The sequence below is a fragment of the Polypterus senegalus genome, chromosome 2 (assembly GCF_016835505.1).
Source record: "Polypterus senegalus isolate Bchr_013 chromosome 2, ASM1683550v1, whole genome shotgun sequence".
Classification (NCBI taxonomy): domain Eukaryota; kingdom Metazoa; phylum Chordata; class Cladistia; order Polypteriformes; family Polypteridae; genus Polypterus; species Polypterus senegalus.
In genome coordinates, this window is record NC_053155.1 from 130327108 (window position 1) to 130340339 (window position 13232).

The window sequence follows — 13232 nt, forward strand, 5'->3', positions numbered from 1 at the left end:
CATGCACACACCACTCCATGTAGGGATTATTGCAAGGCAGCTGCACTACCGCTGGGCCACTGTGCCACCAATGGTCACTTCTTTTATCATAAGGAGACTCTTTAGAATGGTTGCTTATTCACCAAACAGTACTTGTCTTATCTAAGTTGAATTACTAGCAGCAATGCCAATATTTACAGATCACCACATATATTTCAGTTGTAGTTATTGTACTGTATAGGTATACTTATAAGAGGATATCACAAAAATAGGCAATTGCAATAAAACAGTACCTAAAAGGAACAATTTAAATTCATTTTTGGAATCAGCAGATATGCGCAAGGGTGTTTAGGAGGCCAAATATTTGTTGCCCAGTGTAACCTTCTCAAACCTGGTCATTCCTCTGCTGTTCCAAATAAAAACCATAACATAGGATTTGTGAGGATGTAAAATAAATTAATCAGAATATAAAAGCTCCAACACAATGCTACAGACTAATTGAGTCTCTGATGCAATTTCCAGCTGTCAGTCCTGGTTATAATACACGGCAGGCACAAAGATCAGTCCACAATATACTTCATTACTTGAAATGTTTAAGAATTTCAATGAATAAATGGGTGGAAACATTTGAGAACGCAGCAACTTTTAATTTAAACAGATGCAGTAGGTAACAATTTACATACAGAATGTATCAGTTAAATAAATTTTAAAATATAAAATTATCGAATTTAAAAGAACAATAAAAGGATTTAAAATTCTGTTCACCAGTTTCAATGGTATGGTGTTGTTTTCCAATTACTTACTCCATCACTTTGGCAAAGGATGAATGTTATGTATACAGTGTATCAATCCCAAAAACAAAGGACAGACTGCCAGCTGAAGACACATATTGCACTCATTCAGAAACAAGAACGGACAACGGCTTTCACGACTACTTGTGCCTTGACTGTATCTATTTTTGTTACAGATATGTCTAAGACAATTAATGGCTCAAGCATTAAAATTCTTCTTAAAGAGATATTTTATAATAAGACCATTTTACATGTAGAAATCTAATATTTTCATTTACAGGAAGAGCTCTGAACTCAGCCATGAACAATACTTGAAGACCAATATACCTCGAGTGCAATGAATGTTCATGAATACATCCCCCAAAGTTTACTATTGTTTTTAAGAATAGACATTTATATAATACATTTGGATACATAGAAAAGTATGGACAAGATTTCTGACGTCCATTAATACAAAAGACTTGTTCCATATATTAGAACAAGTACATGCATTAAGTGTTCTTGCTTAAAATCCACATTCTGAAGTCTCCACAGGAAACACTACACAAGAACTCAATACAGTTACTGCTCAATAAGTAAAATATACAGTGTAGCATTCAAATAAAAAGCTTATTTCTACTAAATTCTTAAAATACCCTTTTATTCCTGCTGTACAATGCTTTTCAAAGTTTAAAAAAATCCATATTTAACATGATGTTACATTTAATTATGTACAGAACAATACAGATTTCAGCAAACTGGTATTAAAAAAAAATATGCATTAGGTCCTCTAAACAAGACACACAGAAAGAGCTGGCAAGGTGGAGGTCTGACTGCTTGGTAGTCTCACTCCCAAGGAATTGCTTGCACGTGCCCAATACTTAGCTTTGGAGAAAACCTGAGTGTGCAAACAACAAGTAAACAAAATAAAGAAATAATGAAAATGGCTCTAAATTCAAAGTTTTGTGTAACCTTTTTACACCACTGATGAGGAACTAGGTATCCCGTGGATAGTGGTGCTGGTTGGAGTTCCGCTGATTGCATTGAATATATGAAGGGAGTTGGGCATCACACTGCTCTTCATCCCATCTTCTGCTCCTGGAATCTTTGAATTCATAAAAAATGTTAAAACAACACATTACACACAGATATATTTTAAAAATATAAAAAAGCTGCATAATGGAAACTCTTTTAACAGCTGAACTATACACCTTATCGTTTTAAATGGGGCTAATGCCCCCATCCATTCCAAGATGACCCCTTTGAAACTTTTGGAGGTTCTAACATTTAGTTAATCGTTATGCTGTCAATAATGTCATGTGAATTGCCATGTCTTTTAAAAGCATTGTGGCAATCAAAGATAAGGAGGAATTATGTGGGTGGCCTACTGCCATTGTTTATACAGATACAAGTCATATAAAAAAGTAAATACACATAATTATATTGCAGCTTTAAAGATTTATTATTTCAGGACACACTAAACAACATGACCTCTTCACAAAGTTCTAAAATTATGTAATTCTAACTTCAGGTGAAAAGCAACAAATATGAGATTATACTGTCATTATTTACACATCAATAAACATGTTTATTGAAGCGATGTTTGCACTGTTTTGTGTATCTCACACACTCATACACCTTTATCGAAAGAGCATCCCTTCTCTGCGATGGAGCATTCGATCAGAAGAAAATATGAAGCTGGTTTTAAATTAAAAGTTGTTGAAGTGGCAAAAGTAATTGGTAACTGTGCTGCTGCAACAAAATTTGATGTGTCTAAGAAATTGATGCGAGATTGGAGGAGGCAAGAAGATGTTAAAAAAAAAAGCTTTGCATTTTTGAACAGACGTATAAGTCGGGGTCTGATTTTATGAACGATTTTTCGGGTTTCAAGACCCGACTCGTACGTGGTATATATGGTAGAATAACCTATCACTTTTTCTTTTTTCAACACAGGGTGGAAGGCTGATGTTCAATTTTACACTTTGCATGCATGAAAGTTCTGAACATGGCTGCTACAGCTCTGCAAGTTACAGCAATTTTAACTTTGTTACAAAGTAATCAAAAGTTTCGTTTATACCCTGCATCTTCTTATTACTACTTCGAAGGTTCTCAGTTGTGCTTGTGCTATCTCGTGCGATCTTGCGATGTCCACGGCTTTATTTAATGTTAGCTAAGACCCGGTACTTAAAAGTTTCTCTCGCACTTTCGCTGAGTTTGTGCCAAACACTAGTCTATCCCTGACTATCTCATCTTCATTTGCATAAGCATAGTCCTTCACCCGCGAATATTTAGCGGCAGCATGTCTATTGGATTGCTGCCGATGGACGGCCTTATATGGGCAGGCACTCAATTACGTGGGAGGCATGACGATGAGGGATGCAACTCCGGCTCACACGACAACCGAGCTGCAGGCTATGGCCGTATATATGTACATAAGTAGGTTCCAGTTATGACCGTTACACGTAGAATTTCGAAATGAAACCTGCCTAATTTTTGTAAGTAAGCTGAAAGGAATGAGCCTGCCAAATTTCAGCCTTCTACCTACACGGGAAGTTGGAGAATTAGTGATGAGTCAGTCAGTCAGTCAGTGAGGGCTTTGCCTTTTATTAGTATAGATGTTCGGCAAACAAGATGATCAGAGAATACAATATATTTGTTATAAAAAATACTTTGGCAAATTTGCCAGTCAACACTAGTTATTATGTAAAATGCTGTATCTGGGGAAAAAAACAAACATATTGCCAAAAGTCTATCATATCAACTGTCAAGCCTGGTGCAAAGGTGATAATTGGTGGTTTCTTTGTGTAAGTAAGACCTGGATATCTCACAATCACTGAGTGCACCACAAATTAATCAATATACCACCATATTTTAAAGTAAAATTGCAAAACAGCTAAAGACTACTTGAAATTGGACCATAAATATGGTGATAATCCTCAATAAATCCGAAGCAGAATAGCTGAAAAGGTAAAGAATCAAGGCGTGCGAACAACCAAATCAAAATTTACACAGAAGTCAATTTGAAATGCAGTGCCTGGAATTAAAGATGGCGGTATTTCATTGTAGGTCCTCAAACATCAATGAACTAAAACAGTGTTGTCAGAAAAAATGAGCCAGGATTCCTCCAATATGACATAAGAGATTGATGAATTCATACAGTGAACAATTACTTCAGGTAAGTTCTATTCTATTAACCTAAATGAATGTATACATTTAAATGCTTTCTTGTTTATTATGGAACCACAGAGTGGTGATGTGTTGCATGTTGGTCAGACATATAAGTAAAAATTTAATTGTTCTCTCTACATGTAACAATATGACTACTACCACTGGTACTTCAAATTATCATTCATTAAGGTGGTTGTCCATACTACTCAGTGGGGAGGTGTACTTACCTTTTCATACATAGGCTGTCTGATTTTATTTGATAAAGAAATAATGATGAAGTAAAATATTTCACTTATTGCTTTTCACCTGTGTTTAGTTATAAATAATTTTAGGACTCGGAATTGAAACAGGGTGAATTTACTTTTTATATTACTATACAGGCACATCTATACACACATATAAAGAGAGTGAGAGAGATAGAGGCAGGCCAACAAATGAAGTAAGATGCACTATATGTGCTGAACCAGGTTGGAATTAAATAACTTTGGGGTTCTCAAGCATAGGACAGGCTATGAGGAGGCTTATGACATTATTAAGACATTACATGACATTAAGATTATTTATGAAAGATTAGGGATTAACAAAGAAAAATAGCAAAACACTATGCAGGATAAACTAATTCCTTAATTAAGTACTCACAGTATGTACATGTCAAAAATAAATCAACACTATACATAAATACCTTCTGTATAAGGAAAGCAACCATAAAAAAAAACATTTTCTAAGATTTTATCAAAAAAACATGTATATTACCATCCAATCTGCATGTGACAGCAAGACAGAGAGAGAGAAAAAATATTAGTATGTGATGTCAACTTCACTGAATGTACATATTTTTAGAACTTCAACCTGTCAATTTATTCTGGACAATAATTTTTACTGTATGTACAGCTTGATAAAAATAATAGCAGAACTAGAGGAAACTATTAAGCTTTGGGAATAATAAGTTGCATTCAGTAAGGGCTGCTGATGAACATAATAAAGGAAAATGAATGTGATGTGGCAAAAATTGAAACTCCTAAAATACAAACAAATAAAAAACACAAATATTAAACAATAAAGTAATTTATGCTCCCATTCATTGTTTCATACAATTATTTGTTTGTTACGCTATACAAAATGATTAAGTATTTTGTTTTATTAAACAACAAAGGATGTTTTCAATTTAATATTTTTTTGAGTTAAGAAAATGCTGAAATACTTCTTCTTTATTAGCAATTGATGATCCAAAATGACCTCACCCTAGGCTGGGGCTAAGTACACTACTTAGGAAGTATTTTGATATTCCTGGCATAATTACATTAAATATCTGTTAATCAAATGTGGACTTTTAATTTATACTTTGACCTTCATACTGTGTGGAAAACAAAGAATTAAAAAAAACATAATTAGAACAAATGAAATCCTCACTTTCTTAAAGGGATGTAAATAATAGCAGTTTCTACAAATCAGCATAATTTTGGGCAGAGTGGTGGCTCTGAGGCTAAGGATCTGCGCTGGTATGCCAAAGGTTGCTGGTTCGAATCCCTGTTACTGCCAAAATCCTACTCTGCTGGGGCCTTAAGCAAGGCCCTTAACCTTCAATTGCTTCAGGGGCGCTGTACAATGGCTGATCTTGCGCCCTGACCCCAAGGGGTATGTGAAAACTAACAAAATTCCTAATACGAGAAATTGTATAAGGCGAAATAAAGAACAAAAAAAAAAAAAAATCAGTAGAAGGACATTTAATTAATGGGGAGAAAGGGGTTGTCAGAAACAAACATGAAAATACCAAGACAGTGCTTTACAGAAAGCCAATATGCTTCATAGACAGTGACAATATCTGCCCTCAACTGGCCCAGTTACACCTGTTTTGAAACACTTTAACTGTTCTGTAAATTAACAGCTTTAAACTGTTAAAAAGTGATCATGGTTTTAATCCTGTGTTAAATGAATGTGGCAAATAAATACCTAACTTAAAGGGTGAACACAAAAAAAATCAATCCATCCATCCATTATCCAACCCGCTATACCCTAACACAGGGTCACGGGAGTCTGCTGGATCCAATCCCAGCCAACACAGGGAGCAAGGCAGGAACAAATCCCGGGCAGGGCGTCAGCCCACAGCAGCACAATAAAACAGGAACTCAAAATTACAATAATTCACAATTTTGCTTTATTCAGTTCAAGATTGTGGGGTGCTGAAACCAATTCCAGCATCACTGGGTGAAAGTCAATACAAAGTTCTGGATATGACACCAATCCATTGTTGGGCCCATTCACAATCGCCCACAATCCCATTCAGAAAAGGTCAGTTTGACATAGCCAATCAACTTAAATGAGCTTATCTTTGGGAATGTGGGAGAAAACCTGGAACATTCAAAGGAAAACCAAATGAAAATAACTGATTAATGATGCTGTTGCCAGAGTTCCTAACAATGATGATTCCAAAAATGACAGCAAAGACAGATAAGTACTAGGATCAGAGCACAGTTAAAGAGCCACATTCATTCTGCAGTAGATCAAACCAATCAAAAATGACTAAAATGATTAACAGAAAAAAACAAATCTGAAATGTTAAGGAAAATGAAAAGGCATACATCATCCTGGAATAAAAAAGGAACCAAGAAAAAGAAGTTTGTAAACTGTGAAACTGATGGTGTTATCTACTTCAATTGTGGAGATATTCTCTATTATAGAGTACACACAAATATAGCATTGAGCATGCACACTTTAAAGCACTAAGGAAGATCAACCCCTGTAAGGCAGCTGGACCAGACAACATCCCTGGGCGGGCTCTCAAAGCATGTGCCAACGAGCTGGCTGATGTTCTCTACTCCATCTTCAACCTTTTCCTCAGTTAGCACATCGTTCTGTCCTGCTTTAAGATAACGATCATCGTCCCCCTTGCTAAAAAAAGCCCACCCACCTGCCTGAATGATTACATGCTGTTAGCATTCACTCCAATCATCATGAAGTGTTTTGAGAGAATGGTGCTGAGCCACATTCAGAGCAGCATACTAGACACTCTGGACATGAGGAAGGAGAGGAGACCTCACCGCCACTGTTCATCCAAGGGCTTCAGGTGGAAAGGGTGAGCAGTATTAAATACCTGGGCATCTACATCAGTGAGGACCTCACTTGGACTCTTAACACCACAAAACTTGTCAAGAGGACTCGGCAGCGACAGCACTTTCTGAGGAGGCTGAGGAAGTTTGGTTTGTCGACTAACATCCTCGGCAACGTTTACAGCTGCATTGTTGAGAGCATCTTGACTGGCTGCATCACCATGTGGTACGGCAACACTACTGCTATGGACTGCAAACGCCTGCAGTGAATGGTAAAGACTGCTGAGAAGATCACCAGGACCCCACTGCCCTTTCTGCAGAGCATCTACAACTGCAAAATCCGCAGGAGAACTGGCTCGATCCTTAAGGACCCCACCCAACCCCAACACGAACTGTTCACAATTCTACCCTCAGGCAGGAGGTATAGAAGTACGAAATGTAGGACTTCCAGGCTAAAGAACTCTTTCTTTCCTAATGCCATTAGACTCCCAATTAACTGACTGGAGTTTATAACCATGGGCCACCTCATTCTATCTACCTCACACAACTGTATTTGACTTGTCCATCACACACCTACCTGCACGATTACACTTTATACTTCTATTCTGTTTTTATACTTATGCTGTCTCTGTTACTTATTATCTATCTGCTACTTATTATTTATGTTTATCTTTATGCGTTGGTTTTGTCATTTGGTGTGGACAGCAAAGAAAGAATTTCACTGTACAGGGAAACATGTTTCGTTACTGTGCACATGACAGTAAACTTGAACTTGTGGAACATCCTGAAGGCTCAATTAGGTTAGCAATACTATCTAGAGCGGGGGTGGGTGGCGCACTCACATTAATACCATCTGCTTTTCTAGAAGCTTGCCAGCCAGGCCACAACTGGCCTAACTTCTGCTTCTGTCACAAAGCCCCACCCCTTCTAGGCTGGCAGTATAAAACCATTAAAGCCACCAGATGTCAGGGTTCTTTTGAGGAACATCCATTAAGGTGGGAGAATCAAACCCTTGCCTTTAATTTTTCTTCATTAAACAGGGTTATTAGCTGGTACCCCAATTCTTTTTACTTTCCTTTCTTTGTCTTTATACACACACACACACTTTTGATGTGTGAATAAAACTTCCAACATACCTGTTCATGCATAATTTCAGAAAGCTCTTTAACCATTTCCCTGTAATTGGCTTTCATTTCTTCCTGATATTCAAGCTGATCTTCTTTAATTAGCCGTTCATTTACTCCTAAGCCTTGACCACAAGCTTCCACGAACTGTCTGTAAATATGATTGTGAAAAACAAAAATCAGTGAGCAGCAACTAGATTTGCAAGAGTTCCCTGATTCCACAGGACTGTCTGTTCTCACCTAAATACTTCTTTGAGCTGTTTCACTTTGTTGTCAGCGTATCTCTTTGTGCTGCTGTCACTTAGGAAAACTCTTGCATATGCCAAAGGACCAGCATTGACCTAAATATGAAACACAGAAAAACTATTACATTTAGCAAACTCATCACACTTTACATATTCCAAAATATCAATAACTAGCAAAATACCCACGCTTCGCAGCAGAGAAGTAATGTGTTAAAGAAGTTATGAAAAAGAAAAGGAAACATTTTAAAAATAACGTAACATGATTGTCAATGTAATTGTTTTGTCACTGTTATGAGTGTTGCTGTCATCAAGGATTTGATTATCATTATTTCTTTCATTCAGGTTCGTATTTGGAGGATGTGTTGTGTTCAAGTTATACAGTATTCTGTGTTTATCAGCCATTGTAAAGATAACAGGTTTCATTCAACAAAGTTTTCACTACCAAATTGGGACTCGTGAATTTAAGATGTTTAACAGGCATTCACGGTATTTATCAATTACGTGGGATGCATGACGATGAGGGATGCAACTCCGCCTCACACGGCAACCGAGCTGCAGGCTATGGCCGTATATATGTACGTAAGTAGGTTCCAGTTATGACCGCTACACGTAGAATTTCGAAATGAAACCTGCTTAACTTGTGTAAGTAAGCTGTAAGGAATGAGCCTGCCAAATTTCAGCCTTCTACCTACACGGGAAGTTGGAGAATTAGTGATGAGTCAGTCAGTCAGTGAGTCAGTCAGTGAGGGCTTTGCCTTTTATTAGTATAGATACCCAAACTACAAAGGGTACTGTGAAACGTTTATGTTAAAGGATATTTTTAAAAGAAACAATTTATGTGATGCTTTTAAATTGTTGGTTAGGTGAATAAGAAAAATGCAAAAATAAAGGATTCTGATAATATTATAGTACCTGAAATAATGTTGAGCCTTAACTGAGTGAATACTGGACTGGATGATACAGACAGAATAAAGATTTGATATCTAGAAGACCATTTACTAGTGCAAAATAAATTATGTCATGTATTTTTGAAGATCGTATTGTTTACCAGGGGCTACAGGGAAGAGGGATACTTGTTAGGCACAGAGTTGAAAAGAGTGAAGTGAGGTCATTTATATGGCCAACAGGGAAACCCACACAAATGAATGGATAACATCTCTATATTAGCTTAGGTAAGATGATCAACAGCAGTTTCCAGTGTTTAGTGAAGAAGCTCTCAAAGACACTTGGCATGAAAGATACCGGCACTGTTTTTTTAGGTTGACTAATGACAGCAAGCAGGTCCAACAAAGGTACTAAATGCGAGTTTCTGCTTAGGATAAATAAGGGCCAACAGTCTAGAACCAAGTCAAGGGGACATGGGTATGCTTTTATTGCAGTGGACACAAGTACAGTATACTGTGACACCTCACACTGAGGAAGCAACACTGAATAAGATGTTACAATTCTGACCTAAGGTCCAGTTATACTTTTAGAGTTTGTGTACCCATGAGCTTCCAAGTGACGTAACTATTGTCAGTATTCATGTTGTATGGACATGCTTGTCTGTGGCTATGTACCTCCAGACTTTTTTGTCAGGAGATCCTGTGCATATCTATACATGTTGACTGTGCATGTTGCTAGACTACAATACATGGCCATGTTTTAAGAAAAGGCCAGCATGCATGTGAGGAACAATTCTACATCAACATAGTTCCACAAATACATGATTGTACTATGAACAAAAAAGGTGTGTATACTTTGCCTGTGGCTGTCCATTTAGTTTTGGATTATAAAAGTTCTTTCACTATATGGTCAGTGGTGCAAAAGATCATGAAATAATAGACTATAGTGTTGAATATGTTGTGTTCTTCTTTAGTTCATTATAATTGTGTTTTTAACAAAGAGATTATTTTTAATATTATGGATTACTCCTCTGGTTTATAGATTCTAAGTTCAACGTCTTATGCCACCTATATAATGTTAAAGCCATACTCAAGTCATAACCATTCCTTAACAAAAAGGTTTCAGGTCCTTACCTGCACACTCACACTGCCCTGTAACTTCAGCTGTAGTTTGATCATATCAACATCAGAGGAAGAACAAAGCTGCTTCAGTTCAGCCACCTTCTTGCTCATTTCATCAATGGCTACCTCAATAGGATTCAAATCTGTATGATGCTGGTACATGACTGCAATGCGTTTTTTTACATAGGGAAAGCAGTGAGTAGCTGAAATAAAAATATATTAAAAACACTTTGTTAGCAACAGTTAGTTTCTTTCATCATCATTTTCTGATCATGATGTTATCAATGGAAATGCTTGATCAGAATTCAGCTTTCTTTTGGCTCACAATAGATAGATAAATAGATAGATAGATAGATACTTTATAATACTGAAGATTCTCTTACTATCTGTAGTTGTATAATACAAGAAAAGTATACTATTTGATTCAGTCAAAGTTGTATACTTCATATTCCCAGCAGAAACATTTCCCAACCTGCCAAGAGAAAATATAACCTACCCATTGGAAGATTTCACATGAATATTCTGCCAGGTTGTTGTGACAAATGTAAAAGTTAAGCCATTTAGATTTTGTGTAGATTGTGATAACAGAAAGTATTTAATGGTTTTTGCATCATTCATTCTTTCTGCAATTTTATTACAGTGTTTCATTACCACAAATACAATAAATAAAATTATCCTATAAAAGCTGTACTATCTATAGCCAGGTTCTAGGAGCAATGTGTCTGTCATTTTGCTTGCATTTAGTTACCTGCACTTTCACACCATGAAAACAATGCATATAACTGGATCATTCTGATTTAACAGAATACTCTTTGAACCTCTACTACTAATTAAAATAGATTTTCAGAATCCCCTTTTAACTTTAATCCACATGGAAAAAAGACAAGATACATGAAGAAACACTAGAACATTTTTTCTTCATGTTTGCTTTCCCTTAAAGCCTCCTTAAAATAATGCTGTCAAAAACTGTTTCAGGCAACATTTAGGATATCATGCTTGCAAATTTTCAGTCCATGACTAGTGTTACATACTGTAAAATTGTTTGTTTACTATTACTTTAAAAAAAATGCAGATTTTTTCCGGAATTCAGACCTGTTGTTTTCCCTCTATTTACTGTAGGGATTGTTGTTGTGGAAAAAAGAAAAAAAAAAAAAAAGATTATGTAGAACAATGGTTTTAGTCTGACTCCACTGTGACTGCAGGTTTATGTTCCAACCAATTGCTGTTTTCAACTGGACTGCTAGCTTAATGAAGTGATCTGTTACTACACAGTTTTTGTGTTTTGGAGTCAATGTAAAAATTACAAAACTAAGCTTGGTAAATTTGGTAGATTTTTATAAAAATGTACTAAGCAGTCAATATTTTCATCCTGATTTTCACTGTTCTTTACCAAGTTTTCTGGTTATTTAATCCATTATTGACTAATTAATGGGTCTGATGCTCAAGTAGTTCATCATTAAGTACTGTTTTTCCAAGTGTCTGCTTTGCTTCTTTTCGATTGTCATTATTAGGATACAACAAAATAATCAAACTACACAGAAAAAGATCATAATAATAGAAATAAAAATTAGTAAAGAACTTAAAGATATTGAAAAACAGAAATACTTCTAAATATTTATAAATGTAAAAATCATACTATTATGCTTTCCTGAATGTAGATTAAGAAAAGAGAAAAAGACCAACAAATTAAATGAGATCAATTATTATCACTGATTGTGAATCTGGTTGGAACAAAAGCCTGTAGCCACAGAGGGTCCGCAGGACTGAGTTTGAGAACCCCTTGATTTGGAATCATATCAGACATGTCATATAATTACAACATTCATGTCTGCTTATGTATTAAATTTTTTTCTGTCAAATCTATAAATCTATTAGAAAGAAAAAAGCACCTACTGGTAAGAACTGTTCTTCTCTTGCATTGCTCTTCCACACCACCCTGCTTCTTTCCTGAAACTGTGAAGGGCATTTCAAACACAAAACGTCGAATATTGTGGCACTTCTCAAAATCTGTTTTTCTGTCAGCAAGTTCTTTCTCCTCAAGGAAAGGAGTTACATGAGTAACTTGGATGTAGGCATATTTGGAGTCCAAATCTTTTGGATTCACCTAATAATACAAGAAGTAAGCAAAGACCTCATTGAGATGCATTATATACAACTTGTAATTTATTTAGAAAAATATACTCTTGGGTTGTGGCATTATTTAAATAAAATTTATTAAAAATTCATTCAATAATAATTCAAATACAATTTAATTCACTAAAAAGATACAGATATGGAAGAAGGCGCCACCAGATACACAACCAGCAAAAAAATGAGACAAAGTTACTTATTTACAACAAAAAAAATGTTAATAATGTTAATTATACTATTTTCTGCACTATCAATTCTAGTGCCTGTATTTGCTCAGAATACCCCTGGGTGCTGCACAAACTTCACACAAATACCAGCACTTCTATAAATGAAATCAACAATCAGATATAAGGGCACATAACTCAAGGAAACTGTCCCTTGTATGCATACTAAAAACATTATAGAAAAAATAGTATGACATTTTTAAAATTTATATACATGTTTACCTTTCAGCATGTCCTGCATATGCCTTATTGGCTATCCAATTTTAAAAAATAAATTAAATCACGAAAGCACTGAGTGATTTGGTGCTGCGCATTAACAAACTACTGAATGTCTGACTAGTAAGAACTTCTTTCCAAGAAAAAGACTGAATTGCCAATAAGAGGTTGGAACTTACAAAGCAGAAACCATAACCTTGAGACAAGTGGGGCTGACTACTCGGGCAAATTTTGAGTAAATCAGAAAACGCAGAAAAAACTGAAATTGAGTTTTCCCTTCTTTCAATGTTTTTGTTTTTGAACAGTAACACATTACATAAAAG

The 13232-nt window shown here is 35.8% G+C and overlaps 1 protein-coding gene across 15 annotated transcripts in view; it reads right to left on the bottom strand.

The window, feature by feature from the left end:
- Positions 1-604: 604 nt before the first annotated feature.
- Positions 605-13232, bottom strand: part of dock9b (dedicator of cytokinesis 9b) — a 389040-nt gene continuing 376412 nt past the window's right edge. For 14 of the 15 annotated variants that reach the window (XM_039744596.1, XM_039744605.1, XM_039744606.1 and 11 more), the window contains 5 exons: positions 12233-12443; positions 10352-10542; positions 8329-8429; positions 8101-8239; positions 605-1854 (listed from right to left, as the gene is read on the bottom strand). In XM_039744596.1, the coding sequence (XP_039600530.1) occupies positions 1726-1854; positions 8101-8239; positions 8329-8429; positions 10352-10542; positions 12233-12443 (771 nt within the window). In that variant the 3' untranslated portion in view covers positions 605-1725. Of the gene's footprint in view, positions 1855-4670; positions 4679-8100; positions 8240-8328; positions 8430-10351; positions 10543-12232; positions 12444-13232 lie in introns of all 15 variants that reach the window. The other variant, XM_039744602.1, reaches the window with a different exon arrangement.